The 24,202-nt window shown below is 33.8% G+C and overlaps 2 protein-coding genes across 7 annotated transcripts in view; one reads left to right on the top strand and one right to left on the bottom strand.

The window, feature by feature from the left end:
- The window catches only part of EYS (EGF-like photoreceptor maintenance factor), a 1,514,868-nt gene that overhangs the window by 1,038,645 nt on the left and 452,021 nt on the right, over positions 1 to 24,202 (bottom strand). Inside the window, exon 12 of the mRNA XM_077903501.1 lies at positions 8,571 to 8,692. Coding sequence (XP_077759627.1) covers positions 8,571 to 8,692 — 122 coding nt within the window. The remainder of the gene's footprint in view (positions 1 to 8,570; positions 8,693 to 24,202) is intronic.
- LOC144317299 (uncharacterized) overlaps positions 1 to 24,202 on the top strand; it is a 134,515-nt gene that overhangs the window by 86,808 nt on the left and 23,505 nt on the right. The gene's annotated exons all lie outside the window — the stretch shown is intronic.

The raw sequence follows: 24,202 nt of genomic DNA, 5'->3' as shown, positions 1-24,202 counted from the left end.
GAACCTATGCTTTCTCAGTCTCTGCCTCTGTCCTCTCTCTGTCCCATATAAATAATATAAAATATAATTTGGTATAATCACTTTAGTAATGGTAGAGGAAAGACTTCTGAAAATCTGCTCTTCCTTAAAAGAAACAAGAACACTGACAACATAGTCAAATCAACTTTCTCAGAACTCTAAGTAAAATAAAGGCTTGCAAAAATCTGAGGAGTGTTCATTGAAGAAAAATGGTTGATTCTCGTAAGCATAGTCACTGTTGTAGTGGTTACTTGCAGTATTCTTATTACCCTTTCTCCAGCTCTGCAATAGGCTTGAAAACCAATAGCACTGCAATTATGGCATCTGTGAAATCAGCAGCCAAACATTCACTGAGGGGCAGGACAGGTTTGGAGCTCATCCAAAAGACCTTCCCAGGAATGTCATTATTTCATGGGTCTAGTAACTGTATGAAAAGTTCCATTTTCAGGAATACATTTTATTTGACCTGACTCAAAGCTTATTCTTTTCAAAAAGCCCTATATAAAGGGCATTAATAATACTCAATGGTAATTGCCTAAAATTGTAGTTGTTGAGATGATGATTCTAGTTAAGACTAAGAAGCGGCTGACCAATATACTTAAAAGTAAAAAGTGGGGAATGAGATGTCCATCGAGGTCTTTGAAAAGCTCGACCTATTTTTGGGAAATTAGAAGATAACACAACATGAAAGTCTGCACAGATCTAAGAAAGACATGAAAAGACCTTAATCTCTTATCTTTGACCTTGAGCCTCTGTGCAAGCAGATACTGGAGAATGAGACAGAGCCGTAAAATGCCTGGCTGAGGGATAAAACAGAGTCCCTCAGTAAGGCTAGGAGACTTACTAGTTTGAGGAAATTACAGAAAATCTCTGTTAAACCTTCCATTGACCACTTGATTAGCCAAGCTGAGACTTGAATAGCCACAAATGATAACGAAAATGATTTATAGAACTATTTCAGAAAAATGACTAAACAAGCAATAGCAGAAACAACAAACAATAAAAAATGCAGTAACAACTGTAAAGAAGTAGGATCTGATTTTGAAATTTGCCACATTATACTGTTTAAAAGTCAAGTGTTCATAAGCAATTATGAGTAATACAGAGACAGAGCATATGACACATATATAGAAATGAAGCAATCAGTAGAAACTATCCTTGAGGAAGCTAAAAAAATTAAAAAAGTAAAATAAATTGGACTTACTTGACACAGATATTAAATCAGCTAAAATAAATGTATTCAAAGAGAAATAGAAGCCATATCTAAATAATTAAAGAAAGCGGGGCACTCAGATGGCTTACTCAGTTAAGCTTCCAACTCTTGATTTCTGCTCAGGTCATGATCTCAGGGTGCCGAGATAGACCCTCTCTTCATGCTCCACACTGGGTGTGGAGCCTGCTTAAGATTCTCACACACCCTCATCCTATGCCCCCTCCCCTCACCTGCACGCATGCACATGCACACTCTCTCACAATAATTAATTAGTTAATCAATTAACTAAATGTGAGATTAATGTTTTGCCAATTTAATAATATAAAGAGATATGAATTATAAATAAGACCACAATAGAAATTCTGGAGTTAAGAGTACAAAAAATAAAAATTAAAAGTTACTAGAGGGTATACCGCTAGATTTAAGTTGGTAGAAGTAAGCAGTGCATTTGGAAATAAATCAACTAGAATTTCTTTTGAAGGTTAATTTAATTTTATTTTCTCACAATAATAGACAAGGGTCTCCACACCATTTATTGCCATCAATGCCCTATGGATTTACCTCCTTTCTTGTCTACTAACTTTACGTATGCTAATGTCTCCATTTCTGGACTTTGATTACATTCTATTGCTCTATCTGCTCTATTTATGTCTCTGTCTGCTCTACTTATGTCTGACCACTCTGTTTTATATACAACACATTGTTATGTACATAACACTAGGAGAGAATCACCACTTTCTCATCCCCATCCTCCTTTCTTGTCTTTACTGTTCTTGTACTTTATCTTCAAGATGAATTTTATTTACTTTTATTTTATCTTTTAGCATAAATAGACATACTATTTTTATTACAAGAATAGAAATTCTACCACCACTAATAATATTGAACAAATTTTTTTCTTTTTTTCTTTTTAATTTATTTATGATAGTCACAGAGAGAGAGAGAGAGAGAGAGAGGCAGAGACATAGGCAGAGGGAGAAGCAGGCTCCATGCACCAGGAGCCCGATGTGGGATTTGATCCCGGGTCTCCAGGATCACGCCCTGGGCCAAAGGCAGGCACTAAACCACTGCGCCACCCAGGGATCCCAATTTTTTATTTTTTTAAATTTAAATTTAAATTCCATTTTCCAACATATAGTAGGACACCCAATGCTCATCCCATAAATCAATTAAGATTATTGATCTTGAAGATCAGAAAGAAAAATGAACAGAGTCTCAGAGACATGTGGGACACCAGAAGAACATTAATATACACATGTGAGAGTTCTAGAATCAGAAGAGAGAGAGAAAAATAAATAAATATTTGAAGATATAAAGGCCAAACTTTCTAAATTTGATGAAAATTATTAATATAGATAGTAGATTAAAATATTAATCTATACTCCATGAAGCTCAATGATCTTCAGGTAAAATAAATTCAGACATAGAAGGCTAAAAACATGACAGTCAAACTGTCAAATGACAAAGAATTTTGGTAGCATTAAAAGAAAATGATTCATTATATACAAGGGATCCTCAGTGCAATTAAGATTTGACTTATAAGAAACCGTGAGTCCAGAGGTACTTTAAGTCCTGAAAGTAAAAGACTGTAAGCTATCTCTTAAAGCTATCCCTTAAATGAAAGGAAAAATTAAAACATTCCCAGTAAAAACAGAACTGAGAGAATTCATCATCAGCAGACCTGCCCTATAGGAAATAGTAAAGAAAATCCTTTACTTTAAGATGAAAATATACTATACAGTAATCTGAATTCACACACAGAAATAAAGAGCACTGTAATGGTAACTATATAGGTAAAAACAAAAGACAGTATAAAGGTATTTTTGCTTTCTACTCTCTTCGTTTCCTATCTGATTTAAAAGAGTGCATAAAACAATACTATAAAATTGTGTTGATAGGCTTATAATTAATAATAGCCTAAAGGAGGTGGAAGAGATTGAAGCAATGGTGGAGCAAAGTTTTTGTGTATTACTGAAATTAAGTCAGTATTAATACTATGTAGGTTGTTTTAGTTAAGAAGTTAATTACAATCTATAGGATAACCACTAAGAAACTAAGTAAAAAGGTATAGTAAAAATAAAAAGGAAATTAAATTGTAATACCAGAAAAAACCTAACACAAGAGAAGGCAATAATGGAATAACAGAGGAACAAAAAAGATAAAACATATTTAAAATAAAAGGAAATCACATATATAAACTGAATTCATGGGCAGCCCGGGTGGCTCAGTGGTTTAGCACTGCCTTCAGCCCAGGGTGTGATCCTGGAGACCTGGAATCGAGTCCCACATCAGGGTCCCTGCATGAAGCCTGCTTCTGCCTGTGTCTGTGCCTCTCTCTCTGTCTCTCATGAATAAATAAATACAATCTTAAAAAAAATAAAAAAGAAATAAACTGAATTCATTAGTAAAGTCAAATTTAAATTAAGTAGATATTTTAATAAAGATAATAGATGGGATGGATTTTTAAAAACAGTCAAATCAGTCTATAAGTTTTATATTCAAAGTCACAAATAGGTTAAAAATAAAAATATATACTATGCCATCCATAATAAAAAAAAATCTAAGAAAAGTCCAAGACGGTTATACTAATATCAGGCAAAGTAAATGTGCAAAAAAAAAAAAAAAATTAGGATAAAGAAGGACATTTTATAAATATTTAAGTCCATCAGTAAGATCTAACAATCAGATGTTAGATCCTTAAGATCTAACTTAAGTAAATTAAATAAAATGTGGCAGATTGAGAGGATTAATAAATAATTCAACAATAACAATTGCAGACTTTATAATGGATAGAACAAGTTGGCAGAAGATGCAGGATGTAGAAGACTTGATCAACATATAAATTAACTAGACTTAAAAGATCCTTAGAGAACATTTTACATAACAACTGTAGATACACATTCTTGTCAAATACATATAGAACTATGTTAGGTTATAATATATGCCTCAGTAAATTTTAGTTTTTTTAAAGACTTTATTTATTTGAGAGAGGGAGACAAAGCATGTGCTGCGAGGAAGAGAGACAGAGGGAGAAGGAGAAGCAGGCTCTCTGCTAAAGGAGCCTGATGAGGGGCTCAATTCGAGGACCCTGGGATCATGACCTGAGCTGAGGTCAAAGGCTTTAACCAAGTGAGCCGCCCAGGTGCCCCTATGCCTCAGTAAATTTTAAAATATTTAACTCACACAAAATAAGTTTTCTGCTACAATAAAAGCAGAAATCATAAGAAATATAGGGAATTCACAAGTAAGTAAAAATTAAATAACACACTCCCAAATAACCAATGAGTCAAGAATAAAACACATGGGAAACTAGGAAATATTTTGAGATAAATGAAAATGAATATACAAACCATTAAAAAAAATGAGATGTAGCTAAAGCAGTGCTTGAAGTGAAATTTACAACTATAAACACCTGTATTAAAAAAAGAACAGAGATCTCAAAGCAATCACATCACCCTTCACCTAAAGAAACTAGAAAAAGAAAACTAAACCCAGAGCAAGCAGAAGGGAGAAATAATTAGATTAATGAAATAGAGAATAAAAAAGACAGAAAAACAATGAAAGTCAAAATTGGTTCATTCAAAGGACAGACCAGTACTGAACTTGATTGGCCAAAGGCATTATAACCATACATGTAATATTATTTGGCAATAAAAAGGAATGAACTACTGATACTTGGCACAGTATAAGCCTTGAAAACATAACAAGTGTGGTAAGTTGCTCCAAAAAAATGGCATATTGCTTGATTCCATTTATGTGAAATGTGCAGAACAGGTAAATCCACAGAGACAAAATACAAATTAGTGGTTTTCAAGGCCTAAGGTAGGAGAGCAGGGCCGGGGGGACCACTTATGAGTGTGGATATGAAAATGTTCTAAAACGGGACGCCTGGGTGTCTCAGCGGTTGAACATCTTGCTTTTTGGCTCAGGGTGTGATCTCAGAATTCCAGGATCGAGTCCCGCATCGGGCTTCTTGTATGGAGCCTGCTTCTTCCTCTGCCTGTGTCTCTGCCTCTCTCTGTGTGTGTTCTCTCATGAATAAATAAATAAAATCTTTAGGGAAAAAAGTTCTAGAGGGATCCCTGGGTGGCTTAGTGGTTAAAGCGTCTGCTTTGAGCTCAGCGCATGATTCTGGAGTCCTGGGAACCAGTCCCACATCCGGCTTCCTTCATGGAGCCTGCTTCTCCCTCTGCCTGTGTCTCTGCCTCTCTCTCTTCTCTCTGGGTCTCTCATGAATAATTAAAAAAATAAAATATTTAAAAAATAATAATAAATTTTTTAAAAGTTCTAAAATGAGGTAGTGTAATAGTTTCACTTCTCTTTGAATATATTAAAAACTCCTGAATTGTACTCTTTCAAAGAGTGACTTATAAAGTATGCAAATTATGTTTCAAAAAATCTATGAAAAATAATTTCCTTGATAAGGAAATTCCTAAATTGTGAGCCATCATATTTATATATAACACATGTAATATTACGTTCTCTTCACTGACTGCGTTTAGTGAACCTTCTCTTTTTGCAACCTGCTAAAGCCAATATTAATATAATATTAATATTAACACCTAATCTTTAAAATCACAAAGAAGAAACCCAACCAGAAAGACATACTCCATCTGGACTTCTAAAAAAGTAAAACAGTATCTGGAAGTAAAATCAGTAATCTATCAAAAATCCGAGGAATGATAAAATGACTGAGAGTTTGTGTTAAGTGGAAGTTTTCTGATACATTTATAAATTTCAGTCATTAAGAGTTCACAATTAGTGGTGTCAGAGTTATTTAAAGACTGATTATGTCTCATGAATATTAAAAAAAAGTATTTTTAAATAAACCTTATAAATTCTGTTGCTTATTTTGTTTTATATCTTTAAGATATCTACATCAAATAGCAATTATCTAAATAAAAGTATTGTGTTGGATAATAAATTAATATTGGAGTCTTCTCGTTCTATTTGATACACATTATGAAAATAATATATTTTGGACAAATAAATGGGAAACATAAGTGATATATTTCACATAAACACAAACATCATATATTTTTCTCTACACATGTATATGATACAGTATTTTGGGAAAGAGAAAGCAAAACTACCAGCAAGGATATCCAGGAGCTGGCCAGGCACTACAAACTAGGTTTATAGCTAGATCTTGGTGTTCTGCTGCTGAACATTTAAACAGATAATTTCACAGAACATCAAAATGAGACAAAACTACTCCATGACCCTGATTTATCATTACAAAGATAAGCCTACTCTGTAATTATATCTAAATACAGACAAAAACTTGAATATTATCTAAACCACAATAGCCAAACATTCTCCTACCATGGTTGATATAAATGGTTGCTGTCTCTTTAGAGACTTTGGTTTTCACTTCTGTCCAATATTCCTTTCTCCTAGGTAAGATTTATTATGAATGTAGATAATCCTTCCCACTTCCTGAAGGTCTCCTTATCCAGGCCAAAGGCCTACTTTCTGAAACCCTCTCCAAAATTATATGTCATAAGCTCGAACCTCTAAGTCCTTTCCAACATCCTTTACTGAAATGTCACATGGATTTACATACTGTGTGTTGTCCCTTATGGCAATAAGTTATTAACCCAACTTTTTCAACCACGCGTATGTTTCTGATGGGGTTTGTCTAGAGGTGACAGACAGTCTGAGTATACACGAACACAAATGCATAAACAAATTATCTTAGGAATTATAGAAAAAGCTGAACCCTAAAAAGCATATATCAGAATCTTTCATATACATTGTATATTACACATTGTAGGTTATAATTAATAGTCATTTAAGAAAAATAAATATAGACAACTATGAGAAGTTTTTCTTTCCTAGCTCAACAAAAGTTGATTGTTTCTCTTAAGATATACATAGATGGGAAGGCATATTAATTTGTGATGACATCAATTTCAATAATTGATAGTGTCACAAAAAATAGCTCTGGATTTTTGGATTTTTATATATTTTAAACTAATGTCAACTACTGGTACTGTGAGCTTTTCTATATAAAAAAATGTTCATTTTTTTTCTTTTACTGTCATTGAAATATAAATTAAACTATGGCCAGATATTTCAGAATTGTCTTTAAATGAAATAAACTGCCTGGTGTTGATCAGTCTGGATTTTATATCCCATTTCAGTCACCAAAAATGAGAATATTTTTGACAAAATATTTGTCAAAACCATGCTTGAGATATCCAGAATCATCAATTGTAATCATACGATGAAATAGTGTATGAGTTATTTTAGAGGATGCTCTGAAATCATCTTGATTTATCCCTGAAAAAATAATCATCTAAGTATTTTTGTATTCAATTAATCTGCTTCTGTGACAAGAAGAAAATCATTCTAATTACAGTATACCTGGTTCTGCATCTACTTGAGAGACCTGAAGTATACCGAACAAGTTAAAAATGAAAGCTATTTTACCAATATATATTTGGTTATTAAACTTTTAGAATAATAGCAGTAGCTATTCAGAATTTCTATTAAGAGCTTCTTCAGGTTTCTCATCTAAAAAACTAATACAGGGACACCTGGGTGACTCAGTGGTTGAGCATCTGCCTTTGCCTCAGGCTGTGGTCCTGGGGTCCCAGAATGGAGTCCCACCTTGGGCTCCTTGCAGGGAGCCTGCTTCTCCCTCTGCTTGTGTCTCTGCCTCTCTCTGTGTGTCTCTCATGAATAAATAAATAAAATCTTAAAAAAAAAAGTTAAAAAAAAAAACTAATACGACTGGATTATGGAAAGTATGGACTAATTAATGTAAAAATGTATCAATATTCTGGTGAAAGTAATCCAAATTCGTGATAATCCTCAGGTAATAAAGCGAAAGTTTTAATTCAACAGACCCACAGAGGAGTCATATGGTGGTACTCTCTTTGCATGGAATGATCCAAAACACTGATATGATAAAAGTACATTTTGAAGAAGTAAATGCATTTGTAACATGTGCTATATCTGGGCATTGCATTTCCAAGTTTAATCTTGTTTATTACTTTTTTTAAAAAATATTTTATTTATTTGAGAGAGAGAGATAGCACAAGCAGGGGGAGTGGCAGGCAGAGGGAGAGGGAGAAGCAGGTATCCCACTGAGCAGGATCCTGACCTGAGCCAAAGGCAGATGCTCAACTGACTGAGTCACCCAGGAGCCCCGTGTTTATTACTTTTTGACACAAATTTCAAATAAATGTTGACACTATCTTGTCAAGAAAAGGTTCTTCATCTAGAGATCATTATTTTACCTAATGAGTGAAAAGTGAAAATAATGTCTGGAATTATCCCAAGGACACTGAACAGTTCAAGTAATTTCATGAAGAAAATGATAAATACTTACTGATAGCTGTTGTAAAGGTCAGTACAGGTAGAATTGTTCTTACAAGGATTCATTTTGCAGTCATTGGATTCTTGTTCACAAAAACTTCCTTCCCAACCAGTTAAGCACACACACTGGTAGCTCTAAGGGAATATAAAAATTATACAACCTTTGGGGTATTTCTTGCTATTAAATATAGTTATTATTCCTCGCTATGTTGCTCTCTGTCAATTTTTGCCTATTTTAACTTTTATAGCATATCAATATTTCCCCCAAATTACTTTTACCACAATTTAAAAACAATGTGAACAGTATTCTTTAGTATCTAATTCAGTAACACTAAATATGCATAATGCTCACAATACAATACTGGTTTTGTTAAACATCTTAATATAAAAATCATATCAGTAATATGATGGTTAGTGATTGTATAAAACTAACTAAAATACATCACTCAGCTCACAAGTTAAAAAAATATGTAACTACAACAAATAAACCTTCTGACAGTTTTGTTGCATTATTTACAAATAATCTATGTCAATACAGTATTGCTGGTCAACTAAAGTTGCAAAAATTTGTATACCATTTTTCTAACAGATAAAATAGGCCTTTAACAAATATTCAAAATATTAAAAGTAAAATCACTTTTCGAGGATTGGGAACAAACAAAAGAAAACATCTCAAAGCACTGTGGAACAATAATTTATATATTAAAAATACTTTCTTTTTTAAAATATTTTATTTATCTTTCTTTATTGGACAGAGAGAGAGAGAGAGAGTGAGCACCAGTACGGGAAGCGGCAGGCAGAGGGAGAGGGAAAAGCAGGCTACACCCTATTCATGGAGCCCTATGTGGGCTTGATCCCTGGGATAATGACCTGAGCCTAAAGCAGAAGCTTAACCAACTGAGCCAGCCAGGCACTTCTAAAAATACTTTCAAAGAATAGGGCTCTTGTAAAAAAAAATTGGGACTCTTAACATTTAGAGATTCTAGATCTAGAAGAATAAAAGCACTAAAATCAGTGTTAGCTGTTCTCTTCATCTTCACTGTTCTATATAATAGCAACTAGCCACATGTGGTTATAGAGCATTGATATATGGCTGGTATCAACTGAAATGTGATTGAATTTTGAAGATTTAGTACAAAAAAAAAAAGAACGTAAAGCATTTTACTAATAATTTATTACTTACATGTTAAAATGGTAATAATTTGAATATGAAGAGTTAAATAGAACATATTAAAATTGATTTCACCTGTTCCTTTAACTTTTTTTTAACATGGCTACTAGGAAATTTAACACACACACACAGGTCTCATTGCTTTTCCATTAGACAGAGCTGTGCTAGATGAAGGCAACCCAGTGTCTCCATTTGCAAATAGAGTTAAGAAATCTACATAGTTATACGCACATATATGTGGAGCAGGAGCTCCCTGAGATTAAAGAACTTGTTCTACTTTAATACATTCCAGCTTCTTGAAGATGTCTGGCACCTAATAGATACTTAATACATGTTGGTTGAACACATGAAAAAGAATAAATATGATAGGAAAGGTAATGTAAAATCCGAAGCAACTAAAACAGATTTCAAGAGGATTCTATATGTTTGCCAGGCGGATAGCAAATTTGTTTTGTACATTACAGTCCAACAACATATTAATCAGAGAAACAAATAAATTCACGCTCTATGTACTTGCATTTAGGTTATAATAATTCAAATATATGAGAAGTGCCACTGGTTTAATAGGGCCAATTGGTTTGCCATGGCTTGTGAGCAGCTGAAAAGCAGAGGACGAGAGCCACCACATTGTCAACACCGGGCTTTATTCTTGACATATGTGTTAATTCTCCAGAGTACTCATTAATACTACTCATGATTTGCTGGATTTTAGCAGTAATTTTCTCACGCATTGTGGCCTCTACATTGTTAATGTTCTCAGTGAGTTTGTTGTATTTGGAAAGTTTTCACTGATTGTATTTAGCTCATTATTTTTCCTTCCCTTTTTTGTAAGCATTGAAAAAGGACTTACATGAAAATTGATGTAAAAATAATATTTATTTTATTTTATATTTTACTTATTTATTCATGAGAGACACAGAGGGAGAGGCAGAGACATAGGCAGAGGGAGAAGCAGGGCCCTGCAGGGAGCCTGATGCGGGCCTGAATCCCAGGACCCTGGGATCACCACCTGAGCCAAAGACAGATGCTCAATGACTGAGCCACCCAGGCATCCCAATTATATTTATTTTAAATGAAAGCAATTCTACAGTAAGCAAAGGAAGTGTCTTCTGTGGGTAAATGGAGAAACTACCCAACTCAGTGATGGAAATTAAGGTGGAGAGGGATGGATAACATATGCATAAATCTGTGGGACAAATGAGGTGCTCTGTTCACTTTCTAAGAGGTACGAATCATTTTTGTAAAGACAAATACACAAGTTTACTGCTGGTTTTTATTTTGACATCTCAGTAATAATTTGAAACTAATTTAGCAAGTGAGTCAAAAAGCCAATCATATATCTTTCCCATTAAAGCCATGCATTCCTTAAAAGCTAATAATTATTGGTGTTCTTGATGATTTAATAATAGGTAGAAAATTATCATCAATTTAATAGTATAATTATCATTAAAGTGTCAGGTACCACAGCAGTGATCTCTAGATATGAAATCTGTATGAAAAGGAAATGTTAAAAAAAATCAGGGAAATAGATTTTTAAAATATTAAACATTAACAATATAAATTTTGAAGAAAGCAGAAATGAATATGTACTAGAGACAACCCAGAGTTCAAGTATTTCTATTAATCCATTGCTTACTTAATTCAGAAGCATTTTCCTGAATTGAGACACTTTGCACAAAGCGCTTTCCCATTCAATATTGAAAAGTTAATTAATTCCAGTAATTTTAAATAATATAGAATACTATTTTTAAACCATATTACCAAAAACCATATTGTCCAAAAATAATGAAAGAGAGTAACCAGAGATTTTGGAAGCTCTCCAGACCTATGCTGAATAAGTATAAAGAAAATTCATCTAGGGAGGAGGATGAAGAGTAAATTTTAAAAGCATCCGAGAAATAATTACACATTACCTTCAAAGGGCCAAGGCTTATACCTTACTTCCCAGTAGTAGAAGCAAGAACCCAGTAACAAATATCCTAATAGAGTGAAAGAAAATAACTATCAACCTAAAAGTCTATGCCCAGTAAAATATATCCTTTTTAGAAATGGAGAATAAACACATTTAAAAAAAAAAACATCTGAGAATGTATCGCAGTGTTTAAGGTTGTGGATACTTGGTGATAGCCAGCCAGGATTTGAACTGGGCTCCATGAATTATTAGCTATGTAATTATAATCATGTATATTGAATCTTAAGGAACATCAGAAATAATGGTACCTGATTGATAAGGGTGTGAGGATTAAATGGGTACTTAGTATAGAACTTCATTTGATATCTGACTTACAGGAAGATACCAGTAAACTTCAAATAAAATGTTCTTTGGAGGGGGGAGGGGCAGAGAGAGCGGGCAAAAGAGAATCTTAAGCAGGCTCCATGCCCAGTGCAGAACCAACTTGGGGTTCAGTCTCATGATCCTGATATCATGACCTGAGCCAAAATCAAGAGTTGGACACTTAACAGACTGAGCCTATCAGTCACCCCTAAAATGTTCTTTTATCCAGTGAATTATTCAGGTAGTCAGAACTATTCCTCAGTCTCTGATTCCTGCTTCTTGGACATTATTCCCATGTGAAATACTGTTGCTCAAGTCCCCCAAACCCAGCTTCCAAAGTTTATTGTCTTCTCGAGGTTAAAACAAAGGTCACATTCTACCTGAACCTTGATCATTTCCTACAGTATACTTTCCTCTCATAATTACTATTTATCTTTCTTGATACTTTTAAAGTACATTAGTTACTCATATGCGTATTCTATTTTCCACTTAGTACTTATGATATTTAAAAATATTTTATTGTGTTTTTTCCTACTGTAAAATATAAATGAAAAATATAAATTTTAAGAAGGCAGGGACTTAATGTTTTTTGTTCATTTATCATCAGTATTTGGAATACTGTCTTATATTTGACTAAAAGAACAGATGTTAAAACATAAGATATATATGATACTAATTGGTAATAATATAGCCATAGTGAATATTTTGTTTAGGAACTTTTTAGATATTAAATCATCTCATTTTGCTAACAAGAAAGATTATATTTTAGAATATATTTAAATAACCCTTCAAATAAACATTCAACTAAAAACAAGTTCTATAAGGATTGGAAATCCCAATAAAAGAAAAATTGGGTTAGTTCCATTATGAAAAATGTTTACATACTGAGATCATTATACTTGATTCAATCTTAGTGACAAAATTTCTTACAAAAATATTTCTTATGTAAAACTTACTTTTAGAGTCCTAAAAATTTAGATACACACCAAAAGAATAAAAATAATAAAAATTTCAAATTGTGGTCTCTTTTCAGACTCATTACTCATATCTAGGCAGAATAACAAAGATTTTTTTTCTTTAATGAAATTTTTAAGAAATGAAGTAAAACTCATGATAAAGTCAATCTTTGTAAGAATAACAAGCTCTGCCTATTGACTTATAGTCTGTTTCCTTTTAATGTTATTTTTTTAAATTCATTTTAATCTATAAAGATTTACAAAATTGGCTATAGGCAAAAAGATTGCCAAATACTGCATATAATGATACTCAGGATTAGATAAATGCAGTAATATTATTCTTAAAAACAAACAAAACTATATTAATATGATTTCTTCAACTACAGAAATGATTTATCTTAGCGATTTAAATCTAAAGTGAAATAATATGTATTATTCTGACAGAAAGTTAATGGAATATTTAAAAACGATTTCTGTAAAAAGTTATAAATGCTGAATTTGATTGAACATATTTTGAAACAAGGCAATGAAAATACATGTTAAATTGAGTGGTACTTTCAAGGCAGAACTGTTTTAGAAAAACAGTTTCTTTAACTTGGGGAAATGTAATATATGAAGAGAATGAAAAGCCATGTTAGATGTGAAGGTTGATAGGGCATAAATCAAACTATATTGACCTTTTAAAAACACTTTCTAAAGGAAATATAAAACTGTAAGAAACTTAGTTATGTTTTCATGCAATGATTTTTTTTTTTTGTTAATAATAAGAAAAGCAGATTAGTATTCTAGTACTTTTTCTAAATGAGGAAATGGCTTTAAGTATAAATTTCCACTTTCATTACAATTAATTCTTTCATTATAATTAATTCACTATAATTTAGTTCTCTTCTTAAATGTCTTACCTTCGTAAACTATTTGCCTTCCTTTCCAAAGGGTTTCCTTACCTTTAACACTTTCTTTCTTTCCTTCCTTTTCCTTCCTTCCTTTCTTTCTCTTTTCCTTTCTTTTATCTTTTCTTTTTTCCTCTTTTCTCCCTTCCTTCCATCCCTTCTTTCTTTCTGCCTTCCTTCCTTCCTGTCTACCCTTCTCTCTCTACTTTCTACTCTTCCTGCCTTCCTTCTTTCCTTTTTTCCCTTTTCTAGAAGAAATATTAAGCTAGACTAAAAGAGCTTAGGATACCAGAATTAGAATTTTATTCTTTACTAATAATATAGCTACCATGGGAAAATAACTCATCTGTCATCAGACATATTTCTAATATCTTGAATACTGCTTTCCTTGACAACTGGAGATATAGTCGATTACCCAAAACTTTATCCCCAGGACATATATAATATTTTAGAATACAAAAAAATGTATTCTGAAAGACTATCACAAACAAAAAGATGCCAAAATATGAATGCAGTTCTGGTATAGATAGTGTAAATATTTGGGACAATTACTTTTTGGTCTGAAAGTCAAATGACAATGATAATGCAAGCATACCATAAACTAAGCATCACTTTTTTCCCCTCTTCAGGCTTTTTCTAAAATATTTCACAGAAAGGGGGCACGTGGGTGGCTCAGTTGGTTACATATCAACTCTTGGTTTTGGCTCAAGTCATGATTTCAAGGTCTTGAGATCCAGCCCCAAATCTGCCCAGTGCTAGGTAGGGAGTCTACTTGGAAATCTCTCCCTCTCCTTTCTCTCTCCCCCTCTACTCTTCCCCCTGCTTGCTCTCTCTGTCAAATAAATGAATAAATAAATGATAAATAAATAAATAAATAAATAAATAAATAAATAAATAAAATCTTCACAAATATAAAATATTTCATAGAAAGATAATATGTAGTTCCTTTTATCGTAATCAAATTTCCTGGCACATTAGAAAAGCCACAAAATTGTACAGTTTTTATTACTCAAAGCTGTTTTAAATAGTAGACTATTTGTTCTAGTGGTTTTAACAATTTTTATTAATTTTAAATAGGAAACCCTCATACAAACATAATTCCCTAGGGAGTGAAAAGAAATAAAGTAGCATAAAGCAGATGTGCTCTGAGTGAAGCAAGGAAAGGAAACCTAGAATCCTATTCATTTGGCTGTTTTATCCACTCTTGCCCTTCCCCACCTGCCCCTGAGGACATTATTAACCCTCCACGAGTCTCAAAATACAGACTGAAAAACACTAATCCACCCAACCTATTTCATTTTATAATGAAGAAACTGAAGTCCAGTTCAGACTTACTCAAGCTACTATATCTCGCTGGTGGCAAAACTGGAATTAGAACTCATGGCTCTTGACGACCTTAGTTTTTGCAAATGTAGCTTTAAAAAATTAATTAACAACACCTGGTAAATTAGTAAATTCAGAAATATTTTCTTTTGAAATGTACCTTGAAGACAACCTGAGAATTATAAGGAAATCTTCAAATCAGGTACTTTGAATAATCCTGTTACATGAATTACCATGTTCTCTTTTTCTCTGTGTATCAGAAAGTTGCTAGATGGTCCAGTTGATACCAACATGATGCCATGCAAACAGTAGTGACCAATAATCATACCCCTTACTCATAATAGAGATGGCAAAGGAGAAAGCCATGATATTAACATTATAACTGATATTAATTGGTTTATAACAGATGTTGTAAGCATGCAGCTTGAACTGTACAAGTATGGACTAAAGAGAACCACCCTGACTCTATGAGTTATTTTCAGGTTAGATATAGCAATGATCATCCTCACTGAACTTGATTGTGATAGAGAGCAGAGCGAAGAAAAATCACTGCTTTGATTGAAGGATGTAGTCATGGGATATCTGCAGTCTCAAGATATATGTAAAGCAGTGTGTCTGAAAGTTTTCAAACCACAAGTACGGAACTCAGCACTCCCAAGAAAAATGAGCATCTAAAAAATTAGAAAAGTAAGCGATGAGTTTTCACAGCAGTGGTAGAAACAGATACCAAACAAATAACACAATATTTGCATATTATTTTAGATAATTTCCAACACTCCCTTACAAGATATCATGTTATCACTTGGTGAAGTAAATAAAATAATGAACATGAGATAGCATAAGGATATTTTGAACATGTTCTTCAATCTATTGATTTATGTTTTGTAAAACTTTGGCTCTTGTTAACATTTTTAATTTATTAGGGTTTTTATTTTAAGTTCTAGAAGATTAGGTAGAGGCTTTCTTTAGATTTAAACAGAAAGCTTTTATGTGTAATACTATATTATGTACATGTATATACATAACATATTGCATATAATTATAGACACATCTAACATATATGAAAGATGCATATATATCATGAATTCTACATTATATAAATATAACTGAATTTAATGCCACCTGAATCAAAGCTTATTTTTGGAGTTAAAGGAAAAATTTTCAGCAGATACCACATAGTGTAGTGTTTTTGTACTTTTTTCCTTTTTTTTTTAAAGATTGCATTTATTTACTCATGAAAGACACACAGAGAGAGAGAGAGAGAGAGAGGCAGAGACACAGGCAGAGGGAGAAGCAGGCTTCATGCAGGGAGCCCTACGTGGGACTCGATTCTGGGACTCCAGGATCACACCCTGGGCCGAAGGCAGATGCTTAACAGCTGAGCCATCCAGGGATCCCTCCCCCCACCTTTTTTTCCCCTTTTTTTCTTTTTTTTTTTTTATTTATGATAGTCACAGAGAGAGAGAGAGAGAGAGAGAGAGAGGCAGAGACACAGGCAGAGGGAGAAGCAGGCTCCATGCACCGGGAGCCCGACATGGGATTCGATCCCGGGTCTCCAGGATCGTGCCCCGGGCCAAAAGCAGGCGCCAAACCGCTGCGCCACCCAGGGATCTCTCCCCTTTTTTTCAACATAATTACCTCCTAGCAGTTGCCGAGAGGAATTCTAGTGCATCACAGAAGAGCACCGATTAGAAAGTCTTAATGTAAACTGGCTTTGTTTCTCATGATCTTAACAGTTTAAATGCTTTGTATATCTGTAGGTTACACTTCATGATAAGAGGACCATTTTGTCTTATGGTTGACTATCATGGTTTTATCACAGGCCAAAAAACTACCTTTGCAGTAGAAATCCGTAATAGTAAGAGAAAGCAGAGGGCAGGAAGGGCTAGGACCCTGTAACAATGCTTAGAAAAGCGTGCACTGTAATTTTGAATATCCCTTCAATCTAATAATAACTCCCAAAAGCGAATGTGTTATTCTCAAATTTAATAAATTATGAGGGCAGCCCGGGGGGGTGGGGGGGCTCAGAGGTTTAGCTCCACCTTCCGCTCAGCCCGTGATCCTGGAGACACAGGATCGAATCCCACGTCGGGCTCCCTGCATGGAGCCTGCTTCTCCCTCTGCCTGCCTCTCTGCCTCTCTCCCTGTGTCTCTCATGAATAAATAAATAAAATCTTCTAAAAAATTCTTAATAAATTATGAGAACAAGGGCTCCAAGATGTGTTTGGCATTTTAGAATTTAACGTTGCTGATTTGATCACTCCTCCTCCTTCTCCTCGGGATAATCAGACACAAGTATTCCTTTCTTCTTTCTCCCTCCTTTCCTACCTTTCTGCCTTCATCCTTCCTCTAGAGTCAGGAATTGTAGACTTGTGTTTTCATTCTATCCACAAGTAATAAATATATTAAGCCACTTATATTATGTATTTAACATGAATGATTAAAATATCCAGGAGGAGGAGGGGGTATTTGATTCTGGTCTAGAACATGTATGTAGGCTATTAAGCCACTCACCTAACTTAGTTATAAGTGGTCTTAATTTTTATTTTTATTATTATTTTTTAAAGATTTTACTTATTTATCCATGAGACACAGAGAGAGAGAGAGAGAGAGAGAGAAAGGCAGAGACACAGGCATAGGGAAAAGCAGGCTCCATTCAGGAAGCCTGAGGTGGGACTCCATCCTGGGACCCCAGGATCATGACCTGAGCCAAAGGCAGCCAGAAGCTCAACCACTGAGCCACCCAGGTGGCCCAATTTTTAAATCAATAAAATTAGACTGGGTAATTTCTATTAACTTTTTCAATCTTAAAGAGATATTTTTATTGCTTTATTTATATTCCGTAGAAGAGCTAAGTATTAACAAGAATGGTCTCTCTATTGTGCTATGCATTCCCACCAGCTGTCTGAAACACTCCTAAGTGATTCGTTAATTCCTGTTTAACAAAATTATGTTCTGGAATGACAGCTGGAGACACAGTAAGTGGTTTATAACTTACAGTTTTTCTTAAAAGAGACACTGCTAAAGTTTGTCTTTGTTTCCAATTCCTCACACCAGCTTATGAGGCAAAATATGTTTTAAAAACACATAGAGAAAAATGTCTTATTATGTCACAATAATTAATATTTATTCACTAAGAATATGAGAGAAATTGGTCTTAATGTGTTTTTTTTTTAAGATTTTATTTATTTATTCAGGAGAGGCACAAAGAGAGAGGGAGGCAGAGACACAGGCAGAGGGAGAAGCAGGCTCCATGCAGAGAGCCCGACTCAGGACTCGATCCCAGGACTCCAGGATCACACCCTGGGCTGAAGGCGGTGCCAAACCACTGAGCCACCGGGGCTGCCTGTCTTAATGTGTTTTAATTGAATAAAATGAGTAGCCATCATCATATACAAAAATGAAGCAGAGTCCCTATGGCTAAATTTTGATATGTGGTGTGAAGTTGACAGTTTTCCAGTCATTTTCTTTTATCTTGTTATTATAAATATTTTTAATAGAAGGAAATTTCTAAGTATGAATAATCAAAGTAATTTGTGAGTACATGGTATATGGAATCAGTTTATAATCATGTATTATATAATCATTTTCATGAAAAATAATGTAAAATGTTAAGCAATCATTGCAAAATTCTAAGACAAAAATAATTTTGGAAGAATTTTTCATAGTACCTTCTTAAATTACTGTTCATAATTTTTTCACTCATGTAGATCCCAGCTGACCTAATGTAGATTTTCATATATCTTTCACTTTCCCATATATCTTACACATATTTAAATGCTTGTTTTTTTAAAGCATATCTAAATGCTTGCTACTAATTGTGGCTGAACAATATATCTACAAATCTAAATCTGTCCCCAGAAATTTTGATATCACAAAAAAATGTCCTCTCATATTTGGCTTTAAAGCCAACTTTCCCAAAGAAACATTTTGCTATTGGTTAATGGTCTTTGTTGTATGTGTTTGTTGCAAATTATTCATTATTCAAAGATATTTTGGTATAAATGAGAGAAGTCTTATTGTGATCATCTGACTTGAGTGAACAAGAATAGTTCTTGAGTTCTATTACTCTCTCCCATACTACTAATTTATATCTATAAAAGACATAAATATATACATATATAAATTCATGTCCTTTATTTTTTCATATTTTATTTATTTATTTGAGAGAGAGAGAGAGCACAAGCAGGGGGGGAGCAGAGGGAAAGAGTCAAGCAGACCCCCTGCTGAGTAGAAAGCACGGCACAGGGCTCCATCCCAGGGCCCGCAGGACTTGGAGATCATGACCTGAGCCAAAGTCAAGCACTTACCATCTGATCCACCCAGCTGCCTCTAAAAATTCCTGTTTAACATACTCAACAGGTACATGTAACTTACACTGGTCACACCTGAGACATCTATAAACTAACAATACTAAAAACATTCATGCCTCTTCATTAGAGTGGTAGAAGTCCAAAAGGAATTTATGAGACTTTTCATATATTCTGTTTATTTTATTACATCATTTAGCCTCTCCTTATTCTTAATCTAACAATACTACTTTTCAGTGCTCACTAGGCTTGAGTTGCAACAGAACTTCCATTTTCTGTCCATATGCCATTGCACAATTTACCTAACCTATCTTCTCATTTACAAAACTGGGTTTAGAATAGGATTATTGGGGGTATATTTTTGAAGGGCTTTTCTGTGTACTCATGTATTAAAAATTCATTACAATTTAGCTATTGTTATAATTATTTTATTGATCTATCAATCATTGGGCACTGTGAAACCATTAACCAATGTTCTTGGTCTTCACCTACACTGAAGCATAAGCACAAACCAAAATCATAACCACAGCTTAGCTCTCATTTCCCCTCAGGCATTTTCAACCTCCAGAACCTCAAAACATGAAATTCCAACCCTTGACACCATCCCTTATGCTCTCATCTCTTCGAACCTTTAATTTCTATTCTATTCGTGAGTCTACTTTTATCAGTACTGCTCAGTTAGTATCCAGTTCTCCAAGTATACTTGGCCAAATCATTAGTTCTCTTTCTTCATTTCCCAGCTTGAAGATTATCATATAGCATTTCCCAAAATGGGATACTTATACCACTTGGTATATAAGAATTACAGGTTTATTTTATTATAATATATCAATTCTTTATTATTACTTTAAACTATATTGGAATAGAAAAATACATCAAGTTCTGAATACATTACTTGAGAAAAAATTTATTTTAAGAAAACAATTGAGTTGATATAAGAGGTATATAAATTTGTGGCAAAACAACAAATTTTTCTAATTTTAATTAGCTGACTGAGGCTGAAAATTATGTTCCTTTGGCCATCTTATTACACATATCTCCTTGATTATTACTGTACTCATATCTCGTTGGTACTCTACTACTGTACTCAGGTCTTTTTGAATAAGTTTTCTATGATGTGTGTGCGTAACTCTGAATGCCACTCTATACTGTTTTTCCTTCGGCAAAAATTCTCTACATTTGGTAAGCTAATATTCTGATTAGAAAGCCTATATTCCAAAGATGGTTGCTACAAGTACTTCAGTTATCTTTATCTCTGGCCAACATCAGATGCTTTTTAAGTTATTATAAACCAAAAATAGGAATCCATTAGTGAAATTATTATTCAACATACATGGACCAATTAAATATTTTAAAAACATTCCTAAGATATTTTAGAGACATTCCATGCTCTTTCATGACCAAATGTAGTGAGAGCCCTGTAGTCTGAAGCCACAGAAATGATAATCCTGGTTAAATAAATTATCCTGTGCTCCTTTTCTTGTTTAGAAGTTTTCAATTCAACTGACTCTGAAAGATAGTGCAAATGAGTCCAATGGCTGGAAATACTGTCAGAATTGCCTAAGGGAAAGTTTAATGCAAGTAATTTCTGAGCCCAGCAAAAGATAGAGAATGGAACATCTTTAATGTAAGAAATGGCAGAATGATAACATAATTCAGCCTGGCTTGATTTTATTATAACCCAGTAGTGAAGTAGAAGAGGTAACTCACATCATTTCTAGCTATTTGTAGCTATGGGGACCTATCAAGGAGAAAATCATAATTGGTATGTTCAAATATATTTCAGGTTCACTTTCCAAATCTTTAAAGTACTATTGCTGTTCACTCTTGTCAGATGATTGCAATAGGATTTCTCTCTTTTATACCACAATTTCATTAAGTAATCCCTTATTTACAACAAACACATAAAACACTAGTGACTAATAGCAAAATATTCCTTTAGAAAACAGACTATTAATTTTAAATTGTAATATATGATATACTGTTATATCATATATTTTATTAATTATACTCCTTTTATGTTGGTCTACACATACATGAATTTACTTTAGAGGTTATTACCTTCTGTTAAAAAGCTTAAGAATTATGGCCATTAAATGAATTTCCCAAAGTCTGACATCTAGTAACTTCTCAATAAATCATATCTTTTATAACTATCATTATTTATATAGATTCTTAATATAGAGGCTTTTAAAAATTTGAAAATTAGATATATATCATTTGGTGTCTATAGCCATACCACCCAGAACATACCCAATCTCGTCCGGAGATTAAAATGAAAAAAAATTTTTCTCTAATGAGTTTTTAAATCAGGCTTTCAAAATAATATGAATTCATATAAATTATCAATGAATTTTTAGTTTCACCATTTAATTTGGCAATAGTTATTATCTCTAACATCCCTCTAATTTCTTTTCCTTTAAAGAAATTAATAGTTTGTTTATAATTAGATGTCTATGCTGTGTTCTTTATTCATTAAAGAAAAAAAATCTCTCAACTTTTTCAACTGATTTCATTGAACTACCAGATATTTTGCAGGTTAGTGTTGTCACTTAAACAATGTATTAATATCAAATCTTATGTTAAATCGAAATAAATATATTTACTTTTTTCCTTTCTATTGAGATTATTCAAATGTCATATTTTTTATTCAGCATTTGTTGATAAAACATTTTATATTTGGCAGGGAGAATGTTTGGGAAATTTTATTTATTATTTATTTATTTATTTATTTATTTATTTATTTATTTATGATAGTCACAGAGAGAGAGAGAGAGAGAGGCAGAGACACAGGCAGCAGGCTCCATGCATCGGGAGCCCGATGTGGGATTCGATCCCGGGTCTCCAGGATCGCGCCCTGGGCCAAAGGCAGGCGCCAAACCACTGCGCCACCCAGGGATCCCCTGGGAAATTTCTTATCACAGTGACAAGCACTAGCAAATCATTCACCAAAAAATGAGCTTTATCATTTGCTCTTGAGCAGATGCAAAGGAATATAAAATTAGCCCTTTTCTCTAAGAAGCAAGATGGAAAGCTTATATTAATAACGCTAATAACAGTTGACTCACAGAAATGAATTCTACATAAAACTATTTATCCTCATGCTCACGAGTAACAGTGTTAAATCATATCATCATAATACTGATAAAGAAAAATACAAGAGAAGTAAAAAAAATTCATACAATTGTTTTCTTAATTCCATAAATATTTACTGAAAGTATATGATATGAATGGCATGGTAGGTGTGTGTGATACTTCAGTCAACAGGACAAACAAAATATGTCTGCTTAAATATTTGCCTGAAAATTACTAAGATGTTCATATAGGGACATATAGTATCAACCATAAAAGAACACAAAAATATCTATTTTCTGTAGGCCTTTTTTGTATAAAATGTTATGTGTGCTATAAGAATATGTAATGTGGGCTCCTTTGGGATACTCTAGAGGAGAATCTATTTTATTGTGTTTTTTACTTACAGAGCTGCTTTATCATATTCCTGGACTTAGGGCCCCCTTCCTTTAACTTTAAAGTCAACACTGTAGCATGGTGCTTTAGTCCTTACTCTTCCTTCTTTTGTTTTCAAATATCTCTGCTTCTTTTTTTTTTCTTTTTTAAAGATTTTATTTATTTATTCATGAGAGACACAGAGAGAGAGAGAGAGTCAGAGACAGAAGCAGAGGGAAAAGCCGGCTTCATGCAGGGACCCCGATGTAGGACTTGATCCCGTGACTGCGGGATCCCGACCTGAGCCAAACGCAGACGCTCAACCACTGAGCCACCCAGGGGTCCCCTCTTTGTTTTCATAAAGGGTATTTGTGGATACATGTAGGGCCCACCCAGATAATGCAAGACAACTATCTCATCGCAAGATATTCAATTTAATCACATATGCAAAGTCTCTGTTACCAATAAAGTAACTTTCACAGTTCTGGGGATTAGGTCCTAGATATCTTTAGTAGCCATTAGTCTACTCATTGTCCATCTGCATACCTTCTGGCACTCTACTCAAGAAGGTAACCTCTAGTGAGCACATTAAAATAACGACAACAACAACAACAACATAAAATAAAATAAAATAACGACAACAAAACAACAACACAAAAAACATAATCTTCAAATTAAATTCCATCATTCTTAAATTTCATTCTATTAAGTTTATTAAAGTTCTTTTTTTTTTTTTTTTTTTTAGATAGTTCTTACTTGAGGTGCCTGGGTGGCTCAGTCAATTAAGCTTCTGACTCCTGACTTTGTCTCAAGTCATGATCTCAGGGTCCTGATATTGAGGCTCTTGTGGAGCTCAGCAGGGAGTCTGCTGGAGATTCTCTTTCTCTTTCTCTTTCTCTTTCTCTTTCTCTTTCTCTTTCTCTTTCTCTTTCTCTTTCTCTTTCTCTTTCTCTTTCTTTCTCTTTCTCTTTCTCTTTCTCTCTCTTTCTCTTTCTCTTTCTCTCTCTCTCTCTTTCTCTCTCTTTCTCTTTCTCCTCTTTCTCTCTCTTTCTCCCTTTGCCCTTCCCCCCCCTCACTCATTCTCTCTCACTTCTCAAATAAATAAATATTTTAAAAAGATAAAAATAGGGGCAGCCTGGATGGCTCAGCGGTTTAGTGCTGCCTTCAGCCCAGGGCCTGATCCTGGGGGACCCAGGATCGAATCCCACGTCGGGCTCCCTGCATGGAGCCTGCTTCTCCCTCTGCCTGTGTCTCTGACTCTCTCTTTCTTTCT

Source organism: Canis aureus, chromosome 7 (assembly GCF_053574225.1).
Source record: "Canis aureus isolate CA01 chromosome 7, VMU_Caureus_v.1.0, whole genome shotgun sequence".
In the NCBI taxonomy this organism is placed as follows: domain Eukaryota; kingdom Metazoa; phylum Chordata; class Mammalia; order Carnivora; family Canidae; genus Canis; species Canis aureus.
This window is presented reverse-complemented; position numbering and strand designations above follow the sequence as displayed.